This window comes from Varanus komodoensis, unplaced genomic scaffold (assembly GCF_004798865.1).
Source record: "Varanus komodoensis strain SLA01 unplaced genomic scaffold, ASM479886v1 scaffold11, whole genome shotgun sequence".
NCBI lineage: Eukaryota > Metazoa > Chordata > Lepidosauria > Squamata > Varanidae > Varanus > Varanus komodoensis.
Genome location: NW_025335317.1, coordinates 26,671,149 through 26,698,665, shown reverse-complemented (window position 1 = coordinate 26,698,665; position 27,517 = coordinate 26,671,149). Strand labels below are relative to the sequence as shown.

General features: G+C 41.5%; 1 protein-coding gene across 12 annotated transcripts in view; it reads left to right on the top strand.

Annotated features, from left to right (window-relative positions):
* EXOC6 (exocyst complex component 6) overlaps window positions 1-27,517 on the top strand; it is a 130,148-nt gene that overhangs the window by 21,436 nt on the left and 81,195 nt on the right. For all 12 annotated transcript variants that reach the window (XM_044420657.1, XM_044420662.1, XM_044420663.1 and 9 more), the window contains 11 exons: window positions 3,230-3,401; window positions 4,526-4,573; window positions 4,666-4,756; window positions 5,805-5,850; window positions 9,654-9,858; window positions 10,769-10,924; window positions 19,138-19,206; window positions 23,984-24,067; window positions 24,167-24,213; window positions 25,455-25,575; window positions 27,212-27,283. In XM_044420657.1, the coding sequence (XP_044276592.1) occupies window positions 3,230-3,401; window positions 4,526-4,573; window positions 4,666-4,756; window positions 5,805-5,850; window positions 9,654-9,858; window positions 10,769-10,924; window positions 19,138-19,206; window positions 23,984-24,067; window positions 24,167-24,213; window positions 25,455-25,575; window positions 27,212-27,283 (1,111 nt within the window). The remainder of the gene's footprint in view (window positions 1-3,229; window positions 3,402-4,525; window positions 4,574-4,665; window positions 4,757-5,804; window positions 5,851-9,653; window positions 9,859-10,768; window positions 10,925-19,137; window positions 19,207-23,983; window positions 24,068-24,166; window positions 24,214-25,454; window positions 25,576-27,211; window positions 27,284-27,517) is intronic.

Here is a 27,517-nt window from a genome sequence, read left to right as displayed (position 1 = left end):
TCAAAAGCAATGTACAAAGAGGATTAAAAATAAAACTTCTTTTAAAAAATGTTACTGATGTGGCTTCTCATGAATGACTTGAGGTTGAACAGTTCAAGTGAGCACAATCCTACACATGCTTAGAGAGAAAAATGCCTTTCGACTCCCAGCTTGCCCTAGCCTCTTAAATGAAATGTTCACTCTCTGTTACTGAAGAAAATCACTGACAGCATTTATCAGTTTCCATGACTGTGTTTATTACAATCCACTAAACATGATTTTGAGCAGCTCTTCATAAGCCTTAGGAAGATGGGGAGTCCCAGCTTTGACCTCAGAAGACTGTGCTGAGATTGGACCTGGGCCTCTGACTTTGGAGTGCCCTCCCCACATCCTTGAAGGTGGCACAAGTTCTTACTGCACTGGCTCCAGCTCTGAAGTCGCAAGTATTGAGGGGGTGGGATTCTTGGGATGGGGAGTGGAGGAGTAAGGCTCCACTGTGATATGAGGAACCCTGGTGGGGCCTCAGTCCCTCCTCATCATAAGCAAGGGAAAACACGTAGAGGGCAGAAAGAGACTTTCTGAGTATTTTGCAGGCCAAGGGGAGCACAGGTTCAGTCCTTGCCTCCACACTTCTCCAACCCTCCATTGGATGACTTTAATTCTCTGAGTTCAAACTCCTGTGATCCTTCAGCCACATTGGATGGCGCCCTTAAATAGTTACACCACCAATGGGACATTATGCCAGTGAGTTTCCCAAGGATATTGAATATAAACAGTGCAAAATGTTGCAGAAAGTATAATCAAAATGGCTTAAATACTGGTATGTGGTAGACATGTCTTACTGTGTTGCGCCTTGGGATATTACAGTTTCAGAGATGGCAAGCATTAACAGTATGGGGAAAGTAAAAAAAAAGTTGTGTTCATGCTGATGAGAGTAATATGAGTAACCTACAGAGTAATAGCTAAAAGCTGGAAAACTGTAGAACTTGTAATACTGAAACTTTGGCACGTGGCAAATAGCCAAGGCAGTAGTATGTCAGAATACCTGATTTCTACAAAATATGGCCTGATTTTTTATATATAAAATAATATTTTCCAATTCTTTTTTCTGATTATGGAAAAGAGATTAAATATATTTTGTTATAAAGAATTAAAGAGAAGACATCCAAGCAGCAAAGAGATTCTACCTTCTTTTGTTTGTTTGTTTGGTTATTAGGTAAGGGTGTGTGTGGATGACCTTTTGTTAATAATTAGAGTTAAATTAAGTGTATTTTCTTTTTTGTGTTTGGAAAATTTAAAATTTAAAATAAAATTATCTCAGATTATCATAGTTTAGAGAGGATATGCAAATAATTCCATTTGGTGACAGATTAAATGTGAATTAATAGATATTTTAGATATCATTTCTTGGCTCGTAGTGAGAAATAATTACCATATCTCCCACAAGGTGGCACAGTTTCCATGTGTAGTATGGAAAAAGTGCTGTGTTTGAAGCTTTGTGTTGTGCTAGCTTTATATTTGTATAATAAATGGCCTGTGATATGGTGCGTGCTTTTGTATATATTTTACATTGGCCTTTGCTTAAGCTATCATTTTGGAAACAAAAGGATCTTTGAAATGACTGTTAAATGATACATTTGTACTGAACATTTGGATGAAGTTTATCCATACTGAAATGATTATTTTTCCTGTCAGGAATCTAATTTATCTCCTCCTATTGCTCAGTCTTGGCTCTCTGCCTATAAAATATGGCTCTTCTCCAGTGCACAGCAAATGCATTATCATTACACAATGACCCAGTTCACATGTCATGCTCAACCAAATACCCTTGCTTAATAAGGGGCAGCATGCATCCAGTTTTGTCCCTCCCTTCATGCGCATGAATCAACAAGCTGGGTCCCTGCATTTAAGCATTGCTTTCCATGATTTGTGAGGTGAGACTATGGTGAATTAATTATAAACAAGTCAACTTTAAACTTTAACAAATTAAGCACATGTTTAAACCTCTCCCATTGAAATCCATATGACTTCAAAATGCCCAACTCTGACTAGATTGTGCCCTGTCTAATTTATAGTACTATATTTGTCAAGGTATCTCTGATGGTTTCATAAACACATTCTTAAGTGGAGAGTAGCCTTGACTTGGTAACTAATGAGGATTATATACTGTGAAGTTGTCACTGTTTGGAGTGAGTTTGTATTTTGGTTTCTTAACGGCTTCACTCAAATATTTCTGTGCATGTATGTATATTGTCAATGTTGATTGTGTTGCTCTTTCCAGAAAAACCCTCTTTGGTTTTCTCATGTTTTTAGCTATATTTCCTTTTGTTTTTTTCACCACTACCCTCCTGGCTTTTGTTTCTCTTCCCAATGCCCACACTAAGAAGAAAAAGCATATCTTGTCACTTGAATGACTTAGGGCAAGTTTGGCTGAAAATATAAATTTGGAGAATAATTTGATGGCAGGTTTCTGGATGGGATAGAAAGTTCTTGGTTGCCTAAATGAGATTTCATAGTTGCATGATAAGAAAAATACCTACTTCAAACACAATAAGCATAATGTTATTGGTTATCTGCTGTCGATGTAGCTACTTTATGAACTGTATCACCTGCTTTTGGAGCTTTCTTTAGGGAGAAAAATGGAATATAAAAATTAAGAAATAAATGCTGAACCTTAATTGTATCTCTGTTAATTCTGCATGCGTATTTATGTTAACAGTATTGACTTTTATTTTACTTCTGTTTATCTAGCTAGGTTTCCCTTGCAAGATACTCAGTTTTGAAAATCTAAATATTTGAACAATTGGCAATCATTCTCCACTAGGGGGATGCTTGGCTAGATTTTAGGCATACAGAATAATATAATGTGACAGTACACTTAAGGATTATATATTTTGTGCAATTGTCGTTTTTATTTTAATATGGTTTTTTTTAGGGAAGCTCTGTTTGATATGGTAGGAAAAGAGGAGCGTAAGACTAGTACTTACGTGTTACAACAGAAATAATGGAACTGAGATGTGACCTGAAGCAATTAAATTAAGCCTTATTTGATCTTCAGTTCTTAGATTATTTTTCATTGTCCAGTGGCAATTCTTATTGTCCAGTGACAACATTGATATTCAACTTATTAACTCATAATAAGTTAGCAATTTGAGTTTTCTTTTGTTTTAAAATTGAACACTTTGTTTTAGTAAAATCCTAATGCATGCAAACTGTTATTTCAATTTTATTATTTATATGTGCTTGACAGATCTGTATATGATGACCAACCAAATGCACACCAAAAGTTTATAGAAAAACTAGATGCATGCATTCGTAACCATGACAGAGAGATTGAAAAGATGTGCAATTTTCATCATCAAGGCTTTGTGGATGCTATTACAGAACTTCTTAAAGTAAGAGCTGATGCAGAAAAATTAAAGGTAAATTGCTACAATTTGTAATTATTTGGAAATTGTGAAAAAGTGTTGTGCTTTACATGCAATTTTCATGATTTCATATTAATTTGATTAGTATAATATAATATATGCTGTATTAGTTAAAATAATGCACTGACAAATTTGTCTCTCTGCAATGGATTCAAAACTTTCTAATGGTAAGGACAGAATTATTATTTTTAAATGTGCCGTGCATTTAATTTTAATTAATAATACAGTAATTATACAACTTCATAAATCATGGCAACTCTAAATATTTTTGCAAACAAGTACTCAAACAAGGAATTTTCCTCCTCAGACATGTTTCCTTATTTCCTCAAAGAGCAATTGGAATTGCTGGGATTCTTTAAAAACTTATTATGAACTAGTCCCTTTAGCTCCCTTTACACATTTGCAAGAAAAATATGCACCCCAAACAGAATGAACGTAGTTCACCAGAGGTTATGATTAGAGCAGCATTATATAAAGGATATTCAGATAACAAGAGACCAAATACAGCATCAATGAGGTCATTGAGCATCTTTGTTCAGAAATTAATGAGTTTTTTAATAAACTAGAATGTGCTCCCTTATTATGATGACCTAATGAGTCACTTAATATGTGGGAAAGTCTGAGGTCGAGCTCTGCCTGCACCTGCAGCATTAAAATGTTGCTGTGGCTTGGAGATTTCCACGTTTGATGTTAATCAACCACCCAGTGTTTGCATTCAGCAAAGTATGAATGTTTAATTACCATAAAATGCAATCACTGTTTTTTGCAGACAATGAATGGCACATAGAGCTCATTGAGGTTATCAAAAAGGGACGAGTGGTCAATTGGGTCATTGATTTGAATTGTTTGACAGACCTACAGAAACAAATAAAGTTCAAAAATCCCAAGTAAATTTGAGAAGTTTGCCACAGAATCTGTTAGATAGAACTGTCATAACTAATTGAAGTTAACAAAAAGCCTTTGGTGATCAAAAGTTCAAGTTCAAGCTGTAGAGTTAATTTGGATTTGCATTTCTTTGTTCCAAGTTTCTCATGAAGCATGATCTGATTACAAGGGTGAACAGTTGCATCAGGGCAATATATGCATATTTCTCTAACAAAGGTGAAATTATTTTTAAGGTCCAAGTTACTGATACCAACCGAAGGCTTCAAGATGCTGGGAAAGAGGTGAGAAAATGGTGCTTCCTAAATGCTTAGTGAATACTTACCAGAAACAGTGAGTGCATAACTTAACTGTACTCTGTTTGAAAATATGCAAGGTGATTGCACAAACGGAGGAAATAATCCAGTGTAGACTTCAACAAAGGAATATTACAACAGTCGTTGAAAAACTTCAGTTGTGTCTTCCAGGTAAGTTACAAATACGTGGAGTACATAATCATAGTGAAGTTAGATACATGTTCATTTCAGAAGAAATGTGGCTGCTTCCAGATGGAGGGCTCTTGTTGCTATCAGTCAAGACATGGCGCAGCTATTCTGTCTGTTCCTCTTTTGCTGATTTTTTTGTGGGGGTAAAAAGGACAGAAGATGATGTGGGCAAACATGGCTGGGTTCAAGTGAAAGATGTAATTGACTAGATCCCTGTAAAATTCCATGAATGAGGCAGGGTCATTGCATGATAAAAGCCTCATCTGGAGGCACCCTGGGTCATATTCTTAAAGAAATAATAATTGTGGACTCAAATGGGATCTTTCTGTTTTGTTCTGTTTTATTAGTTCTAGTCTCATTGTATATACAAGACATTAACGAGAAGCTGTGGATGAAGATAATGGCTTAATAGATATAAGATGTAATCACACAATTAAATGTCATTTAGTCACTATTTGCTCATAGCTGAAATTAGAAGAATCAAAGTGAAGCTCCGAAGTCTTCACATGTAATGCTTTCCCATATGTTTATTTTTATATAGTTTTGATTTGCTACTGAAACATTGCAGATTAGAAACATTTCCCTTTAGAATATCCCAGTCTTCTTCTGTTACAGTGTACTGCCTATAAGACTACTCCTGACCTTTTGTTCTATATTTGCTGTAACTTGCAAGGATTACAGTAGGTGGTACTGTTGGCATGCCCTGTGCTATGACCAAACCCCAACAATAAATAGGGATGCCTGAAAGTGTTTAGGGTTTCTCTTAATTGCAAAACTGAGAAAGTGTTAGTAAGGTTGTGTGGAGTAAGCCTGAAGTTGATGCTTTTGCCTCATTTTCCTGATTATTACTGACCTTCACCCTTGCTTCTTCCAGCATTGCTTTACATGTTGATCACTTCCTTTTATCCTTGTCAGACCTTCCTAAGACAGTGAAATTGTTTGTAAAACTTAATCCGTAGAAGATAAATATATTTCAAAATGTTTATACTTTCTATAAGTAGCATTTATGAGTTTTAATATTTTTATACAGTACTGGAGATGTACAGCAAATTAAAAGAGCAGATGAATGTAAAAAGGTAAGTGAAACTCTTTTTAACAAACATATAACTTTTTTAATGAATGGATTCAACCGCTTGTCTTCTACAATTACTGATGAAATGGTAAAGACTGGAAGACTGGTCAAGACATATAATGAATCTTGGTCTGGTCATTGTATTCTTTTCATGTCTTTGTTTCATGTCTGTCATTACAAATGAACAGATGTTGTGAGGAAAATAAAGCATTTTCAGGGACTTAATGAGTACCTTGAAAAAATGAGCTTTATTTTCACTGTATGAAGTACGATGAAAATATTTAGGCTTGGCTTATAATGGCATTTATAATTTGATTTCTGGACAGTGAATACTGGAGACATAAAAAGGTGAAGAAATATTCATTGTTCATATTTTCCTTTGGCTTCAGTTCTGTTTATGCTTACATGGGATTAAATCATACTGCAACCAGCAATGGTTACTTTTGAATAAACATGCTTAAGATTGTACTTCTGAGCTTTCAAAGTACATTCTAAACAAATATATACTACTTTAAAAATAAAAAGAGAATTAAAGCTCTCTCTATCTCTTATATGTGATTAATGTTTGTTGTTGAACTGTCTAGTCTTTAATGCAATCCCTAAAATAAGAGCACTTGTTGAGATGTGTGCAATAAAGATCTAGCAATTTGATGTGTATCTATATATTGATTTGGCAAATATTCTTGCTGTAATAATAATTTTGGTGAGTAGTTTCTTGGACAGGAAGATAACTTATCTAAATGCTAATTTGAGTCTCTTAATTTTCTTCTTTTGCTTCTTAAAGATGGTCCTCTCTGCTTCTCTTTCCCTCCCTCTCTCTTGCATGGCTATACTAATGCTGATGTTCTCTTCTGTATCATCGATCAAAAAATGGGGGGAAGTGTTAAGCTGCTATGCATTATGTATATTCATTCTGCATTCTAGCCACTTGACTATACTGTTGTTTTAGATGCCCACCAATATTCCAGGGATGAAAATGGAGATACTCCTGTGCATGAGTAGGTGGGCCTGGAAACCATATCTGACAGTGTAGCAGTGTGGTTCCCTGGACAATGGTGCAGTTGACACAATCTAGACTGAAATGTACTACAACAGTGAGGCAAACTGTAAATACTACATGGCAAATATATAAAATCTATCTGTAATCTTTACTGTAAACAGTCAGAATTCAAAGACTGTTCAGTGTCTAAGGACTATTTTCCTCCTTTTGTTTGGTTCTGGCAGGAGTCCCAACCAGGAAAACCTGGGATTGCAATTGGATGTCTGAGTAGCTGTTTCTTCTCAATCTTGCCACCTACAAACACACACGTGGCTAAACAATAGTGCTTACACAAATTGTCCAATAAGAAGAACAACAAAGAGAAAATAGCAAAATAGACAAAACCACAAAGGTATTTCCAAATTCATGTTGGGTTAGGTTGCCTAGTGACTCCAGAGGTTTTATACTATAAATTCTGCAATCCCTGACTATTAGCTGCTCTGGTTGAGCCTTATTGGAGCTGTAGTCTAAAGCATCTGGAGAGTGCAGTGTTACCAACCCCTGTTTAACATCCTTGGAACTTACACATGGTTAATCTCAGGATGCAGTCAGTGTGTTGGGGATCTCAATCAGCAAAAAATTTATTGCAATACATACGAGTGTAGTATGTGACAGCATCACCAGTAGATTCCTGTAGTTCCTTGGGAAAAAGGGGCTGTAATACATCATCCAGCTGATAGAAATTAAAAGACATGAGCTCAGCTACTAAGACAGCTGTAAACTTCCTTTCCTGCTTGAGTGAAATCTTGGGTTTTAGAGCATATGCTTCCCAAATGAAACACAGTTATACTCACCATAATTATGGGAATTGTAGGCTAGTGTTAAGATGATGATCTTTCTGAGATGAAGTGCACTTTTGTGAAACAGAGGCTCTGTGTTTGATGTAATTGGTCACTCTAACCACGTTCCTAATGGATTTGAATTTCCATTACAAAAGACCTAAACAATTATACTGAGAAAATAAATTGAAAATGAAACCAAGGATATTTGTTTCTGCAAGGGTTCTACACTCTAGACCAGGGGTCTCAAACTCAACTTACCTGGGGGCAGTCTGGGTGAGGCTGGGCTGCATCAAGTATTCCACCACCGTGGTGGTGGTGGGCCGCTCATCCCGCGTCGCTCCTGGAGGCCGGCCCAGGCGCTGCCGGTGCTTTGAAGGCCGCAGGGCCCCTGCCCGTGCCCCACCTGCCCTGGCAATTGGCCCGTGGGCTGCGAGTTTGAGACCCCTGTTCTAGACAATCTAGATTGGGCTTCTGTCTCAGGGTTTCTGTGAAGTTCTATTTGTATATATGCATTATATTGCACATATACCTTTTTAGAGGATGTTGAATCCCATTTTATAGCTGACGCATAGCACAACAGACTAGCATAAGTTCAATGAGTGAATTCATGGCCAAAATGCTTCGGAAGAAATCATAGTGTAATTGAGCATATGCAGACTTCTTCATTGTAGTATTCCTTTCCCCACTTTTTCTCCTTAATCAACCAGTTCTGTACAAATAAATTATTATTTTTCTCATTGCTTGTTTCTCCACTTTCTTGGTTATAAGCTTGCCTATTCTTTTCTTCCACACCTCAGTTTAACTTGTACAAAGACCTTTCCAGGGCAGCCCAGGAGCCTGTTTCCATATTGCAGTCTGTGCCCTGGAACATGAGATGAAAAATACCCTAAGCCTTTGGGATGTAAGATTCTTGGTTTGTTGAACTTGATTAAACAAGCCAGGAAGGAGGGTTGGGTCAGTATATTTTTCCTTAACACTTTTCCTCTTTCTGTCCTGTACTGTCTTCAGTGCTGTTATCCTGTTTGGTTACAACAGAGTTCCCTGTTATGTCCAAAGGGCAAACACAGGCTTGCTTCACTTAATTAATCAAGATCTTATGCCATATTTTTATTGTGCCAGGTTAATAAATTGGCACTAAGCCAGAGTTTCTTGTTTTGGGTGTGACAGAGTGTTTTGGTTTAAGCAAATCAGGATCACCGCACCAAGCCAGTGAAAAGTGGCGGCAGGAGAAGGGCAAAGGAGTAGTATGTGGGCCTGAAGCTAATTGAGCATTCTGAAAGACAGGATCATTACATTTGACCCTGCTGTACCATTTAAATAAAGCAGAATGTGGGTAGAAAAGTTGATAACTTTTCAATGATTATATTGAAAGTAACATTGCTGATTCTTTTACTAACTGGAATTAAATGTAAATATATAAGAACATCTGGAATGGATGTTGTTTCCAGAGTACTGTTTCCTCCATACTTTCCTATATATAAACTCAGGGAGCATTTGATGATCCTTTAAGAAAGACCTCTACCCTTGGCCTGGCAACATAGTGCTAAGAAAGCATTCTGAGCTTGGGTCTCACATCCAGAAAAAATGACTGTTCAGAAGTGTGCAATTTGTTGAGAAGCAGTGAACCTGAAGATAGTTTGCTCCCTGGGTAGCAGAAGGGAGAAATGCAGAGTTCCAAGAGGTTCATCTACTGCTCCATCTTCACACTTTCTCCCTTGCTGTGTCTGTTGTTCATCCTTCTGCCTCATTTGCTTCTTTCTGCTCCTACCTGTCTTTCTATGAGGCCGTCTCTGCTGACAATCTAATGACAGTGCTGACTGAGAACAGTGGGAGGTATATGGAATGCCAGTTTAGAGAAGGCTGAATGTAGTCCAAGCAAAATTGTATCACAATCTAGGTTGTAACTAGGTTGATGTTTGTAACTTGAGGACTGCCTACATTCTGTTTGGTGTTTGCATAGAAAATGTTTACCTTTTTCCCCTCCAGATATTATTCAGCTTTAAAAACTATGGAACAGCTAGAAAATACATACTTTCCAAGAGTTAGTCAGTATCGATTTTGTCAGATAATGACTGAAAATCTACCAAAACTCCGTGAAGAAATAAAAGAAATTTCCATGTCAGATCTTAAGGACTTCCTGGAGAGTATTCGGAAACATTCTGATAAAATTGGAGAAACTGCAATGAAACAGGTACATCTATTGAGATCTAAGCATATTTTATTAAGTATTTCTCAACTAACATTGTATTTTTGTTCTTTTGTTCTGTGGTTGTTGCACAATGAAAGCCCTTTTAGCATGCATCTGATGCAATAACTCAGTTTGCATGCCTAAGTTGAATAAACATTTTCCTCACCATATTAAACATGCAGGTACCTCATGGATCATATTGGTGTGGCATGCCCATGTCACTTTTGAATTTAGGTTATGGGGAATGGGGTCATGAATCTCACCTTCATCAGTGGATATATGAAATCATTCAGAAAAACTAATATGTGATATTAATATATTGCAAACACTACATGCTGTATGGAATAGAGTGGGGTGTATGGATGGGTTTGCCTTTCCTTTTCTCCTTTGTCTTTTTCTAATTATGCCCGTCTCTGGCAGATCTTGTTTTCCAATGTAGGTTCTGCTGAATGGCTGTACAGTGCTACGGGCGAGTGCGGATTTTCATGTGGCAAAGCAATGAGTGGGAAGGCTGCTGAGTCATTCATCTGCCCACCACATTTTTCTTCTCTCTTGTCCTTCCTTAAATTGTGTTACTCTGTTGGGTTCCAAGACTAGAAGGAGTCTGGCTAGGGAGAAGTGATGGGGGAAGAGCAGTGAGTGAAAGAATAATTCTGTATCCAGCTCCCATTTGCTGAGGATTTATTTGAAGTACCCATCCCCACCCCATTTTTACACCTATTAAGCTACTTTTGTTTGAAGACAGACATTTCCCATAGTCACATCTGGTTCTGCTCAACTGAAAAATGCTGAGTTCTTGCTTCCTGGCTCCAGCTGAAGAGAATTGTGACATGCTGCATTGTGTTTCTTTGGTCACTGTGTGCATTTCTTCTTAGTCCTTTTTTAAAACTCAGTTTATGTCTTGTTAATATAGGCACAGCAGCAGAAGACCTTTAATACTGCTCTCCAGAAGCAGAACAATCTCCATTATGGGAGGAATGTGTATATGAATAATGAAGGAGATCCAGAAACAAGGAATGAAATGGTTTCAAAGCAAAATTTTGATGAAGAAGAGGAGCATGAAGATGAGGTATTTAGTGTCAAATACATTTTTAATTCCAGAATCCATATTAGTACATTATCTGTATTAGGCCAACTAAAGATGGTAAACACATGTATAAGCTCTAGAGATCTCTCACATTTTTCCATGATTTTGTTTTGGATGATCTAATGAAGGAATTACACCAGTATGGATTTTGGATTTTTTCTTTTTGGCTTTTATAAGCCAAGAGGAGCAAGGACCTAGTATGGATGTGGTTTTATAAACCAATCCAAGCACCTTGTCAACATCTTCAAGTTGTACTAACTGGAACTCATCCAAGAGAACTTGACTGGACTGTGCCCTGAATATCTCACCTGATGCAACTGTAATGACACTGAAGTCTGTCCCAGTGGCTATAAGAAGTTTTATCCTGGATGTGCCTAGCAAATATATTGCAGGTGGGCCTCACATTGCTTCAAGATGTCCATGGGGCCAGCATGGAGTGGGCCCCAGGCAATCCTACAGAGCAATGTCGGGAGGCAAAGAAAGGTACCTCCACGTATACTCGACTGTAGCCAAATACTAGGGATTAATTATATGCACTAGGAGTTTTTCTCCATCAGCACTCAAACAATCTCCTGTTTTGTCTTGTTGCTTTCAGCTCTGGGGTATCCTATGGAGCTGTACATGCTCTATGACAGGGAGAGTGCCCAAGAGTTAGCATGTCAACTGCCTGGGACATCTCTGTATTCCAGATATCGGCCATGGGTTTGATCGGACAGCCAGCCATATCAGCCATAAATTCTCCCAGAACCCTCTGGAAACCAACTGGATCTATCAGCTTCCAGGATCAGACCATCTGAATGGTCTGATGGTCCTATCCCTGCAGGAGGAAAAATCACTGTTAGCCTAAAGCTCATCAAGCAGTGGTCTGACCATGATAAAGGGACCCATTCAGAGTCTCCCATTTTCTGGTCACTATTCCTATTTTTCAGCCTGGCTGAAAAAAACAAATCCAGAGTGTGCCTGGCTTCATGCTTTAGGCTAATAACATGTTGGGACAATCCCATGGAGTCCATGAAATCCTCAGTTGCCTCTGACAGATGTCCTTAGCATGAATGTTAAAGTCCCCAACAGTCTGGAAGACTTCAACATCAGAACTGAGACAATCTCTGTCAGCCCAGAGATTGTTGGGTTATGGGGTAGATGGCACACCGACACTGGCCCAGTAAAAGATGATTCTTCGTCGTGGCCTCTGTGCATCACACGTATGGGGTGCTGCGCCTGCGCAGTGCCTATGGCCGGGAGATTGATAGCTAACGGTTTGGTGGGAAAACTCCGCTCCCCTTCCCCCCTAGCAGTATATATGGAGCGGAGTGTCTGCCATTTTCCAGTCTTTGCAACCACCGTTCGTTGTGCCTTGTGCCGCTTTCACTCTCACTCTGACCGTTTCTCGTTCTCTTCCACATTTTGTGATTCTTCCTTCTCCTTTTTGCAAGTTATATTCCAAGTTGTATATCCCCTCTGATAGTCCTCGTTGCTCTTTCTTCTACTCTCTTCCTAAAAAAAACAACAACCAAAAATATTATATTCTTCCTCTGCACTATCTTCTTCTTTTTTCTTTTCTATGATGTCACAACGAGCAGCTTTCCGCAAGTGCGTGGAGTGCAGGTCAGAAATGTCTCCAGCAGACCCGCATGATTTATGCCTTCTCTGTTTGGGGGAAGGTCATAGGACAGACAAGTGCAGCCATTGTCTGGCCTCGAAGCAGGCTAGAAAGAACCACGAGAATCGCCTACATAGGCTCTTGTGGGACCTCTCACTTCTGCAATCGGATCCACTGATTACTTGCCCTGCTTTGACCTCGGCTGCAACTGCGCGTCCAGCCTCCTCTGCGCCTCCGGCCTTTTCTTCTGGAGCTCCGCCCTCACGCCCTTTGGATGAAGGTGCCTCCACTATGGGCGATTGGCCTGCTTCCCCGCCAAAAAAATGGTGTGAAAAGCGGAAGCATAGCGGCTCTGAAAAACCATCTGAGCACAAAAAGGCCAAAAAAGATAAGGCCGTGAAGCAGCCTCACAAATTGAAGAACCCCGAGCATCCCAAGCATCGAGACTCAGGTTTGTCGGCCCCCTCGGTCCCGACGGCTGTCGCGGTACCGGCACCACTGGGCCCAATGCTTCAAGCGATTATGAGGGTTACCCCTCCAGGTCCCCTCAGCACGTGGGCGAGCCAACAATGGAGCCTCTGCAAGTTCCACATCGGGAATCGATCTCCGATGGGGAGATTCAAGACTCCCCGCCCAGAGCTAGGTCTCCCACACCTATGCCCCAGCAAGACTGGATGTGGAGATGGAGATGTCTCCTCCTAGGAGTCGGAGAAGCCGTTTGTCTGACAGGAGATCTGACGACTGGTACCATCCCCAATCTTCATTCTATCACGGATGGGGGGACTACCACTCTGTTGGACGTTATCCAGCTCCTAGAGACCATCCCTCTCCACCAGCTCCTCGAGACCGCCTGACATCTTTGGCTCCGAGGCATGCTCCAGCAATACCGACTAAGGAAAGCAGTCGGTCCCTGTCATCTGGAGAGTCTTCCTCCAGTGCTCGCCCATACCATGGGATGGATTCAGACGAATCCAACGTCGACTCGACTTCTCCAGATGTTGCGGTGACCTCTCAGGGCCCTGGATCCCCCGATGAATCGCACATCTCCTTCGCGGAGCTGATGTCGTGCCTGGTCCAGTCGCTGGAAATCGATGCCATGCAATGGCCCGGCCCCAGCACTGATAAATTTTACAATGTCGTCCGTGGACAGCAGTCGACGTCTATAGTATTGCCACTCATTACCAGCCTGCGGCAAGCAATGACCCAGCCATGGGACCTGCCCGCCCATCCTCAACCAACATCGAGGAGGTACGAAGCCATGTACCAGGTTCGGGAGGAGGACATCCCATTCCTCCTGTGTCATCCTAAACCAAACTTGATTGTGGTGGAGTCTTCCCAGGGCAGGGAGTTGAGGGATCACACCATGCCCCACAGCAAGGAGGGGAGGAAGATTGATTCTCTAGCTCGCCGAGTCTATGCGGCCTCTGGACTCGTCTTGAGAATATCCAATTATGAGGCGACACTGGCGCGATTCCAGTACTTTATAATGCAGCGCCTCAACAACGTGATCTCAGCTCTCCCAGACAACCAGGGCGACCTTACAAAGGTCTTCATAAAGGAGGCTATGCAGGTCACAGTCCAACAGCTCTCCACCGCCAGACATCACATGGACTCCAGGGCCCTGGTCGGTGCTGTCTCCCTCTGGCGGCATGTGAGGTTGCGCAATTGCAACTTTCCAGAGGAGATGAAGAGGCAGATCGAGGAGATGCCCTTTGACGGGTCTGGGCTCTTCCATTCCAAGACCAACCACAAGCTGAAAAAGATTCATGAGTCTAGGATGACGGCTCGGCGCATGGAACTGCAGCCCCAAATCCGACATAAGTGGTCTTGGACCCGTCCGTCATATCGGCACCCGTACCACTCAAGACAACAACCTCAGCACCGACAACAACAACGCCACCGACAACAGCTGCCACAACGTTATCAACAGGGCTGTCGCCGTTTCGATGGCGACAAGCGACAACGTTGATGGGACGGGCGAACCTTTCCTCTACTCCCTACCCCACCCACCCCTCTCTCATTTGGGGACCGGCTGAAAGGCCGACTCCCCATTTGGGAGTCCATCACATCTGATTGGTGAGTGTTATCCATTATTCAGCACAGATATTGGATAGAATTCGACATGGTTCATCGAGCCCAATCCGGTTTACACCATGCTCGCCGGAATTGCTCAACGAAGTTCGACAGCTTCTCCGTAAAGGAGTGATTCATCAAATAGCTCGAACGGAAGGACTCCACGGATTCTGTTCGAGATATTTTACAGTCCCGAAGTGGGACGGTGGTCTTGGTCCAGTACTGGACTTACGAAATGTCAATAGATTCATCACAACAAAAAAATTCAGAGTGACCACCCTTCAAAATACCCTACCGTTGCTGAGGAGAGAGGACTGGTTCCCCTCATTGGACTTGAGGGATGCCTATTTCCACATTTCGATTCATCCGTGTCATAGGCGTTTTCTCCATTTTGCTGTTGCATCTGAAGTTTTCAAATTCATGGTGTTACCTTTCGGGCTGGCCACCACACCAAGGGTTTTTACGAAGTGCATGGCCCCTGTCTGTGCCTTTTTACGACTACGTGGTGTTCAAATTTACCCTTATCTCGACGATTGGTTACTAGTCTCTCAGACCAGAGAAGGACTTCTTGCCTCGATACATATAACTTGTACCCTGCTGCAGGACCTTGGACTTTGCATTAACATCGAGAAATCCTCTCTTGTTCCTGCACAGATGATCACTTTCATCGGAGCGTATCTGGATTCCATGATTGCAAAAGCTTTCCTCCCATAGCAAAAGCTTTCCTCGGGCAGCACACTCTCGCTCGGCACATCCATCGAATGCGACAAGACAGGACGGTTCCAGCCCGATCCATCCAAAGACTCTTGGGACACATGGCTGCATCAGTCGCCGTTGTCCCACATGCCAGACTTCGACTTCGTCCTCTTCAGCTCTTCTTCAACAAGATGTTTCGACCGCAAAAGGACTTACCGACGAAGTTAGTTCGGCTTTCATCCTCTGTTCTTCAGTCGCTGTTATGGTGGACAATTCCGGCCAACCTAACCATTGGGGTTCCGTTCCGACCCCGATGTCCTTCAGGGCTCTCAGTACCGATGCATCCCTACTCGGATGGGGAGCAGTGTGTTCCGATCTGCGCACTCAAGGTGTTTGGAATCGACAGGAATCCAAGAACCATATCAATTTCCTGGAACTTCTGGCAGTGTTCAAGGCCCTACGATCGTTCAAGGACGTTCTTTGGCACCGAGTTGTTCAGATAACCTCGGACAACATTGTTACAGTCTTCTATCTGAACAAACAAGGAAGGGACAAAGTCGCCAACGTTGGCTCAGCTATCGATGCAGATCTGGGATTGGTGCATCCCGAGAGACATTGCCTTCGTAGCAGTACATCTAGCCGGTACGGACAATGTGGAGGCCGATCTTCTAAGCAGACACATGTTGACATCTCACGAATGGGAACTGGATTGTCAGATACGCGACCAACTATTCCATCGCTGGGGTCATCCGGACATAGACTTGTTTGCTACCCAGCAGAACGGGGTATGCAAGACCTTTTGCTCGAGAGCGGGAATCAGACAAGGATCATCAGGGGATGATTTTATGATCCCTTGGAACAATATGAACTTTTACGCTTTCCCTCCGATTCCCCTCATTATGAGAGTAATATCGAAAATAGTTCACGACTGGGCCACAGGACTACTGATAACCCCATGGTGGTCACGCCAAGCATGGTTTTCGACACTTCTTCACATTTCTCAAAACGAATATCTTCAACTTTCATCCGTTCCGTATCTCATAACTCAGCGGGAGGGCACTGTTCGCCACCCGGATTTAACAGTGCTGAAATTAACAGCCTGGTGGATTCGATAACAGTCGGTGCTGACTCGGTACTGACGGCATTTACACCTGATACGGGTCCTGCTCCCGGATCCGACACTCGAATCCAGGCTTCAAATCCATTTGTCTTCCCTACTTCATTGGATCCAACCAGTTTCCCATTGGGTCCGACAGTTTTCCACCCAGACATCCAAAGCATTCTCAATTCTGCGTTAAGGCCGTCAACCCGAAAATCATACGTGGCTAAGTGGTGGCGATTCTCTATCTTTGCTGAGTCTCGTTTGTTTCTTCCATATTCAGCATCCATTGAGAATATTCTCCAGTTCCTCTTTGAACTCCACCATTTGGGACTTAAGCCATCCTCCATAAAGGTGTACACGGCGGCAGTTTCCTATTACCATGGTACACTTCAAGGATCCTCCATTTTTTCTCAACCACTGATAAAGAGATTCCTTAAAGGGCTGCATAACCTTCATCCGACGGTCAGACCGGTTATGCCTACTTGGCATCTTTCAGTGGTATTACTAGCACTAACAAGAGCCCCCTTCAAACCCTTGGCAACTATCAATTTGCGTCTTGTTTCTTGGAAGACAGCATTTCTTGTAGCAGTTACATCAGCTCAGAGAGCTAGTGAGCTCTGTGCCCTCAGGGTAGACCTTCCCTATTTGAATTTCCATAGGGAGAAAATAGTTCTGTGAATGGATCCATCTTTTCTACCTAAAGTGGCTACCTCCTTCCACATGAGTCAAGAGATCGTCTTACCTGCCTTTTTTCCATCTCCATCGAATCTGATTTAGAGATCCTTACACATGCTTAACGTACGGCGCTGCTTAGCCTTCTATAGATCAAGGACTGAATCTATTTGACGTTTCAGTAAGCTCTTTGTTAAATACTCTGAGCAGGACCAAGGTTTTCCAGTTACCTCTCAAAGACTCTTCAAGTGGATAGTTCGCACCATTACTCTGTCCTACTAGTTGGCTAAGATAGACTTACCTACAACCCCAAGGGGTCATTCTACTCGAGCTGTAGCTGCTTCTTCAGCCTTTGCGTCGGGGGTTCCGATTGACGATGTCTGCAGGGCGGCCACCTGGGCCACTCCATGTACATTCGCAAAACATTATCGGCTGGATGTCCATGCTAGACAGGACTGTTCCTTTGGAAGAGCCATTCTTTCAGCTATTCTTCGGTGATGACACCTCTCCTCCTCCAGTCAGGGTAAGCTTGCTAATCTACCCCTATGTGTGATGCACAGAGGCCACGACGAAGAAAAGCAGGTTGCTTACCTGTCACTGATGTTCTTCGAGTGGCCTCTGTGCAGTCACACAACCCACCCACCGGCCCCGCTCAGTGTCACTGGGTGGTATTATTTTCGGTACCATATTATTCTTTATCCTCGGTACCTATACAGTATTTCCTTACTTGTCGATACTGACAACGTTACTTTTCTTAGTTACAATTTGTTCTCTAGAGAGCGAACATCCGGTCTATCAAAGACTGGAAAATGGCAGACACTCCGCTCATATATACTGCTAGGGGGGAGGGGAGCGGAGTTTTCCCGCCAAACCATTAGCTATCAATCTCCCGGCCATAGGCACTGTGCAGGTGCAGTACCTGTGTGACTGCACAGATGGCCACTCAAAGAACATCAGTTACAGGTAAGCACCTGCTTAAATGCTCTAGGAGTCAGACAGAGCCTGCAGAGGGCAACCCCACAGTACAGTAACCCACCCTGGATCCAGTGTTTCAGTTACCATGGTTTCATTTCACCACTGTTGACTGATCTGAAAAAATTAAATAAAAAAAACCCAGAAATACAGTAAACATCCATAATTTCAATTGTGTGCCATTCTGAGTAACATAATAAAATCTTACGTGGTCCCACTTGGCACATCAATCATCTGTTTGTCCAGTGTGTTCATGCTGTATGCACTACTCAGCCATTAATCACTTAGTAGCTATCTCATTTTATCAGATCAGCTCTCATGGTATCGCAGTGCTTTTGTTCAAGTAACCCTTATTTTGCTTAATAATGCCCCCAAAGTGTAAGAGAAGTGATGCTGGCAAATCAGATGTGCCAAAGAGAAGCAGTAAAGTGCTTCCTTTAACTGAAAAGGTGAACCTTTAATAGGGAAAGCAAAAAACAAAAAATAGTATGCTGAGGTTGCTAGGATGATGAATCTTCTCTCTGTGAAACTGCAAAAGTTACGGCCACAGTGCTTAGTGTTTAGTTTAATTAAGATGGAAAAGGCATTAAAGCAGGGGTCTCAAACTCGCGGCCCACGGGCCAATTGCCGGGACGGGCGGGCACGGGGGAGGGGCCCTGCAGCCTTCAAAGCACCGGCGGCGCCCGGGCTGGCCTCGGGATGAGCGGCCCACCCCCACCATGGTGATGGAATACTTGATGCGGCCCAGCCTCACCCAGACTCTACTTCCAGCGGCCCCCAGGTAAGTTGAGTTTGAGACCCCTGCTTTGTATGCTTGCTTGCTTGATAGTTGCGAAGTCGTGTCCGATCCCATGGACAGCACTCCTCCATGCCTTCCTGTCCTCCACCATCCCCTGTAGTCCATTTAACAGATTTGTAATCCAGATCAATTGTGCAATGACCACAGCAGTGGGATTGATCACAGTCAAGTCTGCCTTGTACTGACAGTACTGGCCTTTTCTCTGGTTTAGCTTTTTGAGTTTGTAACACCGGTTCAGTGTTGTTATAGCTGACAAGAGTTCTTTTGGCCTCTTCCTACAGGTTCTGACAGCACATGATCTGGTAGATTTCTCTCCTGTTTATAGATGTTTGCATATTTATTCAGTTTTGGTATGTACATAATCCTTTTTTCATTTGCTTCTCTCATATGCTGAATTTCTCAAGACTGTTGCCAACTACATTGGTACCTTGGGTCATGAACTTAATCTGTTCCATGACTCTGGTTGCGACCCAAATCGGTTGTGAGCCAAGTCAAATCTCTCCCCAACCCCCCAAGCACAACTGTGGCCATCTCCCCCCTGAACATGACCATGATCACACCCATCTTCCCTGCACGAGTGCAACTGTGATCGTGGCCATGTTCCCCCACCCTGAGCATGATTGTGGTCGCGCTCATGCAGGGAAGACGGGCATGATCGCAATCATCACCCGATGTGGAGTTTGCGACCTCAGGCAATTTTTTTTCCTGAAATTTCTGTTCGTGACCCGATTTGGTTATGAATTGAGGCATTCATGAGCCAAGGTACCACTAAAAATAATTGACAGAAATCCAGCTGCATTCTAAATTAAAATACTTGTGAATGTGCTGTTTCTTTATCATTTATGGTAAGAGTATTTAGTTCAGATTCTTCAATATCTGTATGGTTCCACTGGCTCCATAAGGTCGAATCCTAAGGTGCCCTTTCATTCACAGAAGGAGTAATTCTGTGAATGCGAAGGCCTTTAACCTACTAGAAACTTCTTGAGAAAGGGTGGAAAGACCGTTTTAACCAATTCCACATTACTTCAGAGGTACCCCAGAATAGCTTTATTTTTAGGTGCAGAAGGACACATAAGGCTGCAAGAAGGGGGATCCAGAAGAAAAAAATCTTCTGCCAGTTTCCTGTGAATGAAACTCAATTCACAGAATTGTTGCATCCAACTTTCAGTGTTTTATAAACTGACACATTATTGTATTATGTACCACCCCATTTGCTGAAGTATGTTTACCTAGGTGTGCCCAATGAATGCTTTGTTGATAATATACAAAAGAATAATTAGATTGTGGTTTTTGCATTGCTTTGGGTCAGGCTTTCATTACCCGGCTCAGTCTAGATGTGTTAGACTACAACTCCATAATCTCCATAATCCAACAGAACTGGAGGACATTAGGATGGTAGTTGCTGATTGGAGTCCTTAAGTGAGGGGGAGAGTAAAAGCACAACAGTTAAAAACATAAAGGCATGTGTATTTAGACACATGTTTGTTTGTTTGTTTGTATACCATCCTGGGACAGTTCCAACAGTTAAATAAATCCAACAGTTCCCTAATTCTCCCAGTATGGCTGGCTGCAGAATGCTGGTGATTGTGGGATTTGATTTGTTTGTTTATTTATTTATTAAAATATTTTTATGCCGCCCCATTCGCCGAAGCCTCGGGGCGGCTTACAACAATTAAACATTCACAGGAGTGCCAAATATTGTCCATCAAAATACATGAGAATTCCAAGTAGATTTACTGGTGGATATTGCTTGAGCTGGCAAAAGCTGGTGATTCAGAGTGGTGGAACTGAGAACAGGTCTGAAGAGGCAGGGCCAAGCTGGTGCAGTTTTTGAATTCTCAACAGCCAGCAACCTATACTGACTGTTAACTGAAAAATAAAAGTGAGGTACAAAACATACAAAGTGTGCAAGTCACGGAGCCAGGAAATATACTCCTTAGGCCCGCATTCTTCTGTTTCAGCAACAGCTTCCATTCCACAAAGAAGCAAAGTGACTCTAAGGTGATGAATGGGAGGGGAGAAAACACACAACCATAGGGCACAGAAAAGCAGCCTCTGTAATCCATTGCAGGAACAAGTTCCGAAAGCATCTAAAAATCCAGAGCAGGATTTCTCAGGAGTAGTACAGTTCAGCATTCCTGATTATTCACTATTTTTAAGAACTAAGGAGGATGGGATTGCTCAGGAGAAGGAATGGCAAGTTCTGTATGCATTCACAGTTGATCTCTTTGCATGTCACTATGATTTCCCTGGTGAGGACAGGAGGAACCCATTGCAAAACACAGGGACATCCCCTTTGTACACAGATTGCCATCTTCCAAGCCTCCTTTGATGGAATCACTTGGAGGAAAGCCTCACATGATGAGGGTAGTACAGATGCAAGTTTATACCAGGAAAAAATGTACCTAAAAGCAACTAGATTAGAAAAACTAAAAGATAGTATATTACTGTTTCTGTTTGTTCCACTAAACTGTTCACTGGTTGGAAATTAGCAGTTGTGATTTTTCTAAAGTAAATAGTCACAGTGGCCCAGACTATGACCCTGGCAGGAAAGGAAATTAAAACATAAAAATGTTTTAATAAATAAATAAAAATAAATAACTCTTTACTCCTATTTAGCTTTTTACTATTAAATGCAATGGCTTGCTGATTATGACCATGTCTAATTTGGCCCCAGTGATAACCATTAACACTGTGGTTCATTAAAAGGATAGCTAAGCGAAAGTTCTTGATAGTATGATCTTTTATGTCCCTACTGGATCAATACTTCCTAATTTCCTGACCCCTAAATGTGTTGAGTTACAAGCCACCAACATATCCTAGCTAACCTTGCGTTGCTGTCCAATACATCTGGAGGTCACCAGACTGAGGAAGGTGCTGCTGCACTGCTATATTTGTGATATTTTAATGTGCTGTTGCATCATGATTATATTAAGTATCTTACTTTTGGCTGAAAATGAATGGCATGGAAAGGAACAATAGAAAGTACTGTAATTGTCTTGATAGGATGAGGTAAACCGCTAGCTTTGCCTTCAGGGCTTGCATTTTTAATATACATTTAACTTTGCATTTTGACAAAATAATCTACATATTGGGTATATCACTCATATTTTCATTTCCTTTCTACAGTTCCTGGTATGCTTTTTTAGTTTGAATTTACTAATCAGTGGAAATGTAAATAAGTAAGCTAAGCACAAGTGTAGTAAAGCTAAACTTGAGCAGTTTAGGTTTTTGGGTTTTTTTTAAATGCTTACATGGAAGTTACATTGCATTCAGTATATTATTTGATAATAATTATTGATTGTATTATTTAATACTAAATTGGTGAGTCAATACTAAATTGGTGAGTCAATCATGTGGTTTTAAATAGAAATATAGTTCTCTCTGAGTTAATTGTATTGAAGAAAAAAAAGGGACTATTAAGTCATGATTCTAAAGGAGTATTATCAAAATGAATTTGTTATACTATAAGGTTTTTTAATGCATTGCGATTATATATTGGAATGGGTGTTGGAACAGGTGGTGGCGGGACAACTCCAGGTACTCTTGGATGAAACTGATTATCTGGACCCATTTCAGTCTGGCTTCAGACCCGGGTACGGTACTGAATCTGCCTTGGTCGCCCTGTATGATGACCTGTCCAGGGAGAGAGACGGGGAGTGTGTCCCTGTTGGTTTTCCTGGACCTCTCAGTGGCTTTCGATACCATCGACCATGGCATCCTCCTGGATAGGCTGGTGAGATTGGGAGTAGGAACTACTGCTTGGCAGTGGTTCTGCTCCTACCTTGAAGGCCGATTCCAGAAGGTGGTGCTGGGGGACTTTGGCTCTGTGCCATGGCAACTTTGCCATGGAGTACCACAGGGTTCCATTTTGTCCCTCTTGCTATTTAATATCTACATGAAACCACTGGGAAAGGTCATCAGGAGGTTTGGGCTGTGGAGTCATCAGTACGCTGATGACATCCAGCTCTACCTCTCTTTTTCAACTAATCCAGGTGAGGCAGTGGCTGTACTGAACCAGTGCCTGGCCAAAGTAATGGGCTGGATGAGGGCCAATAAACTGAAGCTCAGTCCAGATAAGATGGAGGTTCTGTTGGTTGGTGATTCAAGCTCTTGGGTAGGTGACTTGGGCCTTGCCCTGGACGGGGTTGCACTCCCTCTAAAGGGCAGGGTCCGCAGCTTGGGAGTGCTCCTTGTTCCGGAGCTGTCCTTGGAAGCCCAAGTGAAAGCGGTGGCGAGAAGCGCTTTCCTTTAGCTTCGGCTAATCCATCAGCTGTGCCCCTACCTGGAGGAGGATTGCCTAGCAACAGTAACACACGCATTGGTTACTTCTCTTTTGGATTTCTGTCATGCGCTTTACATGGGGCTGCCCTTGAAGACAGTCCGGATACTTCAGATGGTTCAAAACAGAGCTGCCAGGATGCTGTTGGGGACTGGGCGTTATTCTCATATAACCCCAGTCTTCTATCAGCTCCATTGGCTTCCCATCGAAGTCCGGGCTCAATTCAAGGTGCTGGTTATTACCTATGAAGCCCTAAACGGCTTGGGACCAGGATACCTAAAGGAAATCCTTCTTCCCTATTTGCCCTCCTGCCCCCTGAGATCGGCAGCAGAAGCCCTCCTCCGGGAACCCTCTGTGAAAGATGTTAGGAAACAGTGTACCCGGAGGAGGGCCTTCTCTGTGGTGGCTCCCCATCTATGGAATGTGCTCCCTAGAGAGGTCCGCCTGGCGCCGTCATTATATTTTTTTTGGCACCAGGTTAAGACCCTTTTATTTAATCAATATTTTAATATGTTTTAATATTGAATGTTAATAATTGTATTTGCAACCAGAGTGGGTCATCAATTTATTTATGCTTTTAGTCATCCAGAGACGTTGGCAATTGGATGGCATACAAATCTCATAAATAAATAAATAAATAAATAAATATTTCAGGTTAAAGCAATTCCACAATTAAAATAGAAGCCATTGCTTCTAATCCTCAAATTAGGAAAGTTTAAAAGTAACTTTCACTGCTGTGAAAGTTAAAGAATAATAATCTGCACTTAAGTTGCATACACAATCAGTATGCATGCATGCTTGAAAAAGCAAAATGTATTGAAAGTGTTTGTGTATTTCCTCTATAGGGTGATGCAGAGACATTTGAGAACTACTACAGAAAACAGAGACGGAAACAAGCAAGACTTGTGTTACAGCCACAGTCAAACATGGTACTTGGCTTATCTAAGAATAGTGGTGGGAAAATCTGTTTTATATGCTCATGGTTTAGCACACTTCACTGTTAAATGTTTATTTTTTTTCCCTTAAAGCATGAAACAGTAGAAGGCTATAGAAGGTACTTCAGTCAAATTGTAGGGTAAGTTTCAAAATATGCAACTGAGATAGCTCCAAAGCTTTTCCTGTGGTAGCTTTTACTTTCAACATGTGCAGTGTTGATTTAGAGGAGTGTTGACTGCATTTGTGCTTGCTTGTCTGTTGCTGTTTTTTTAAGGACAACTTCAGATATTGCAGGATATCCTGGAGAACAGGGCTGGGACAATAATTTTCACTCCTTTCCACACTCATTCCATAATGATTTAAGCTTCCTTGAATGCAAATCCTTGGGGTCTCCAGTACTCTTGCTTTAGTGTGGTTCTCTTCCCTGGCTCTGCCAGGATTGCCACTATTGTCACTACAATATGGCAGAACACCCATGTTGCAGCAGTGGAATGGACGCCTGACATTCTAAAAAGCAAAGCAAAGCTGTGGGATAGCAAGAGCAAGTAGCATACAAGTAAAAAGCAATTTTATGCAGACCAATTTGAGTTACATACACCTTGAATACTGTTGCACTGAAATAAACTGTAGTATTTAGGAAAGCTTTTTAATATATATGTTCATTACACACCACACAGTGTGAGACTCTCCACCAGTTTGTTTAGAGAAAGTCGCAACATGACTCGCAGTGCAAATAAGATACTTCTTTCTAGGTAAATGACGAAGGGTAATTTCTCTATGTGCTGCTTACGAAATCCCTCTAGAAGAAAACCCCATAAAATCAGGGAAAATACTCTGATCCTCCTGGCTATATTTCAGTGCATTAGCTTTATAAGCAAAGCTAATTTAATCTATGCTGGGGAAGACTCCTGTGAGTCCCTTGGACTGCAAGGAGATAAAACCAGTCAGTCTTAGAGGTGATCAACCCTGACTGCTCTTTAGAAGGCCAGATGCTGAAGATGAAACTCAAATACTTTGGCCACCTAACGTGAAGGAAGGACTCCCTGGAGAAGAGCCTAATGCTGGGAACAATAGATGGCAAAAGAAGAAGGGGACGGCAGAGAATGAGGTGGCTAGATGGAGTCACTGAAGCAGTCGGTGTAAGCTTAAGTAGACTCCTGGGGACGGTGGAAGACAGGAGAGCATGGAGAAATGTTGTCCATGGGGTAGCGATGGGTCAGACGCAACTTCGCTAAACAACAACAATTTAAGCTAATTTAATCTAAGCCTGTGTGTGAAAAAGGAAGAAATTTGAGCTGTATTACTATTTATCACAATTTAAAAGTTACAGCTGAAAAGAAAGGTTGTTATTCCACTATCAACTATTATGTTTGTGTTTAGTTTTTTTGTAGTGGAAGATCACATTTTACATGTAACCCAAGGACTGATTACAAGAGCTTACACTGATGAACTTTGGAACATGGCACTTTCAAAGATTATTGCTGTCCTTAGAACTCATTCAGTAAGTGAGCAAGCATTGTGACGATGTCCTTTAAGTTCATTTGCTAAAGGAACTTTTCAGTGTGTTTAGAAGAAGGATAATGTCAAAGTGAAAAAACCCCCCAGATCTATCTTTGTGAGGTTTTTTGTAATTAAAAATTGCTCTGATTTGGGGGAGAGCCTGCCAGGCTTTTGTTTGCCCCAGCAGTATCAGGCTGTGAGTCACAGCCATGGGCTATCTGCATAATCCTTCTTGGATTTACAACTCCTTGGGTCTTCCAAACTGTGCCCTTAGTCCAGCAGTTTAGAATATGCAGAGTTAATCTGCTGTTATTATTGCAATCCATCCTAATTAGTTTCAACTGACCTCTTCATTAGATAAGATTGAATTAGTTTAACACTGTAAGCAGTACCAGGAAATAGTTCTTAATTATCATTCCAAAAACCTTGTTTCCAAAATAAACTTCTCCAGCAAGACCCTTACAGCTGCCCTTTGGTTCTTCCAAAGCATTATGTCTATGTGGCAATAGATCTATTTCCAGCTACTGGAAACTGGTACTTTGTTGTTAATTTAGTCTCAACTATATTTACTCTCTTAATAGAGCGAGCTTCAGCTATTGGGTGGTACAGAAATTAATTAAATAATTTGCTTAATGGATATTTACTTTTAAAAGAATGGAATGGTTAGGACTACTTGTTGCTGATAGATTTTTATTGTGGCAACTTGTTTTGAACTTAAAAACCTGGCACGTTATGCATTGTGATTCATAATAATTTTCGCACCCATCTATAGCTATTTTAAAAGCGGCATTTTAATAGTTCATGCCCTCCTGTGTTATAGATGGTTTTAAACACTTGGAAAAAATAGTTTCCTTATCTTCTACTGTTTTAAATTTGAACTTCGAGTAGATCATATTTGCAGCAGAAACCAGAATGTAGAGATTTAGAGTGGGCTATGAGACTGCATCCCCTTTTCTTATCCTGTTTCACTGTAGGAGGAATAGTGATGGCATGTCACCCAACTCTTTAAAAAAGTGGCTTTAAAAAAATCATGGAGGATTAGGCTTCCAATGTCTTCTAGTCACAATGCATATAGATCATCTCCAATATTATTGTACTTCTCAGTACCACTTGTAGGGAACATTAGTGGGAGGATTTTGTTTTCCTCATGTCCTAATTGCAGGCTTCCAAACATCTGGTTGGTGACTGTGTGAACAGAATGTTGGGCTAGATAGGCCTTTGATCAGATCCAGCCCAGACTTGCTATGTGCTTCTTTATAACCCTGCGGCTCTTTTGCAGATGTTGAGACAGGAAAGGACATGAAGGCAAAGAGATTGTTCTTCTCCTTCATGTGCATTTTGGACGTAGAAGTGAGACGCCAGAGTAGTGCCCAGATAGCTCTTCCAAGCATGCAATTTAAAATCTTTTATCTTCTCTCTTTCTCTCTTCTTCTAAGTTCCTGCACACAGGGAAAGATGGAGAAGGGTGTAAGTTTTATTAGAAAACCATGTTAATGGGATTGAGTATCTCCACAGAACAACATTCCATTGTCAAAATTGCTTGCCAAACATCAACTGAATATCTTTACTGGATCTGAAAGTAAAATTAGTACCAGTTAAAAAAACCTTAAAACACAACGTGTGATTTTAATTTTCAGTCCTATTGCACTGATCCTGATCTTGTTCTGGAGCTGAAGAATCTGATTGTTGTGTTTGCAGATACCTTGCAGGTTGGTGATGTGTTAGCAACTGAATTAAAATACCCTGTATCAGGTATGCCTTTAAATGTCCACTTGCAACTCTCCCCTGGCTTAGCTTATTTCAGTGGGTTCAAATTTCCATCTCAAGACCAAAACTTAGAAGATGCCTATCTCAAGGACAAGTGCACACTAAGTTTTCTTAATGTTTGCTTAAAATTTGTAAAGTGCTACAAATGTGTATTTGCAGTTAACATATTTGATGTA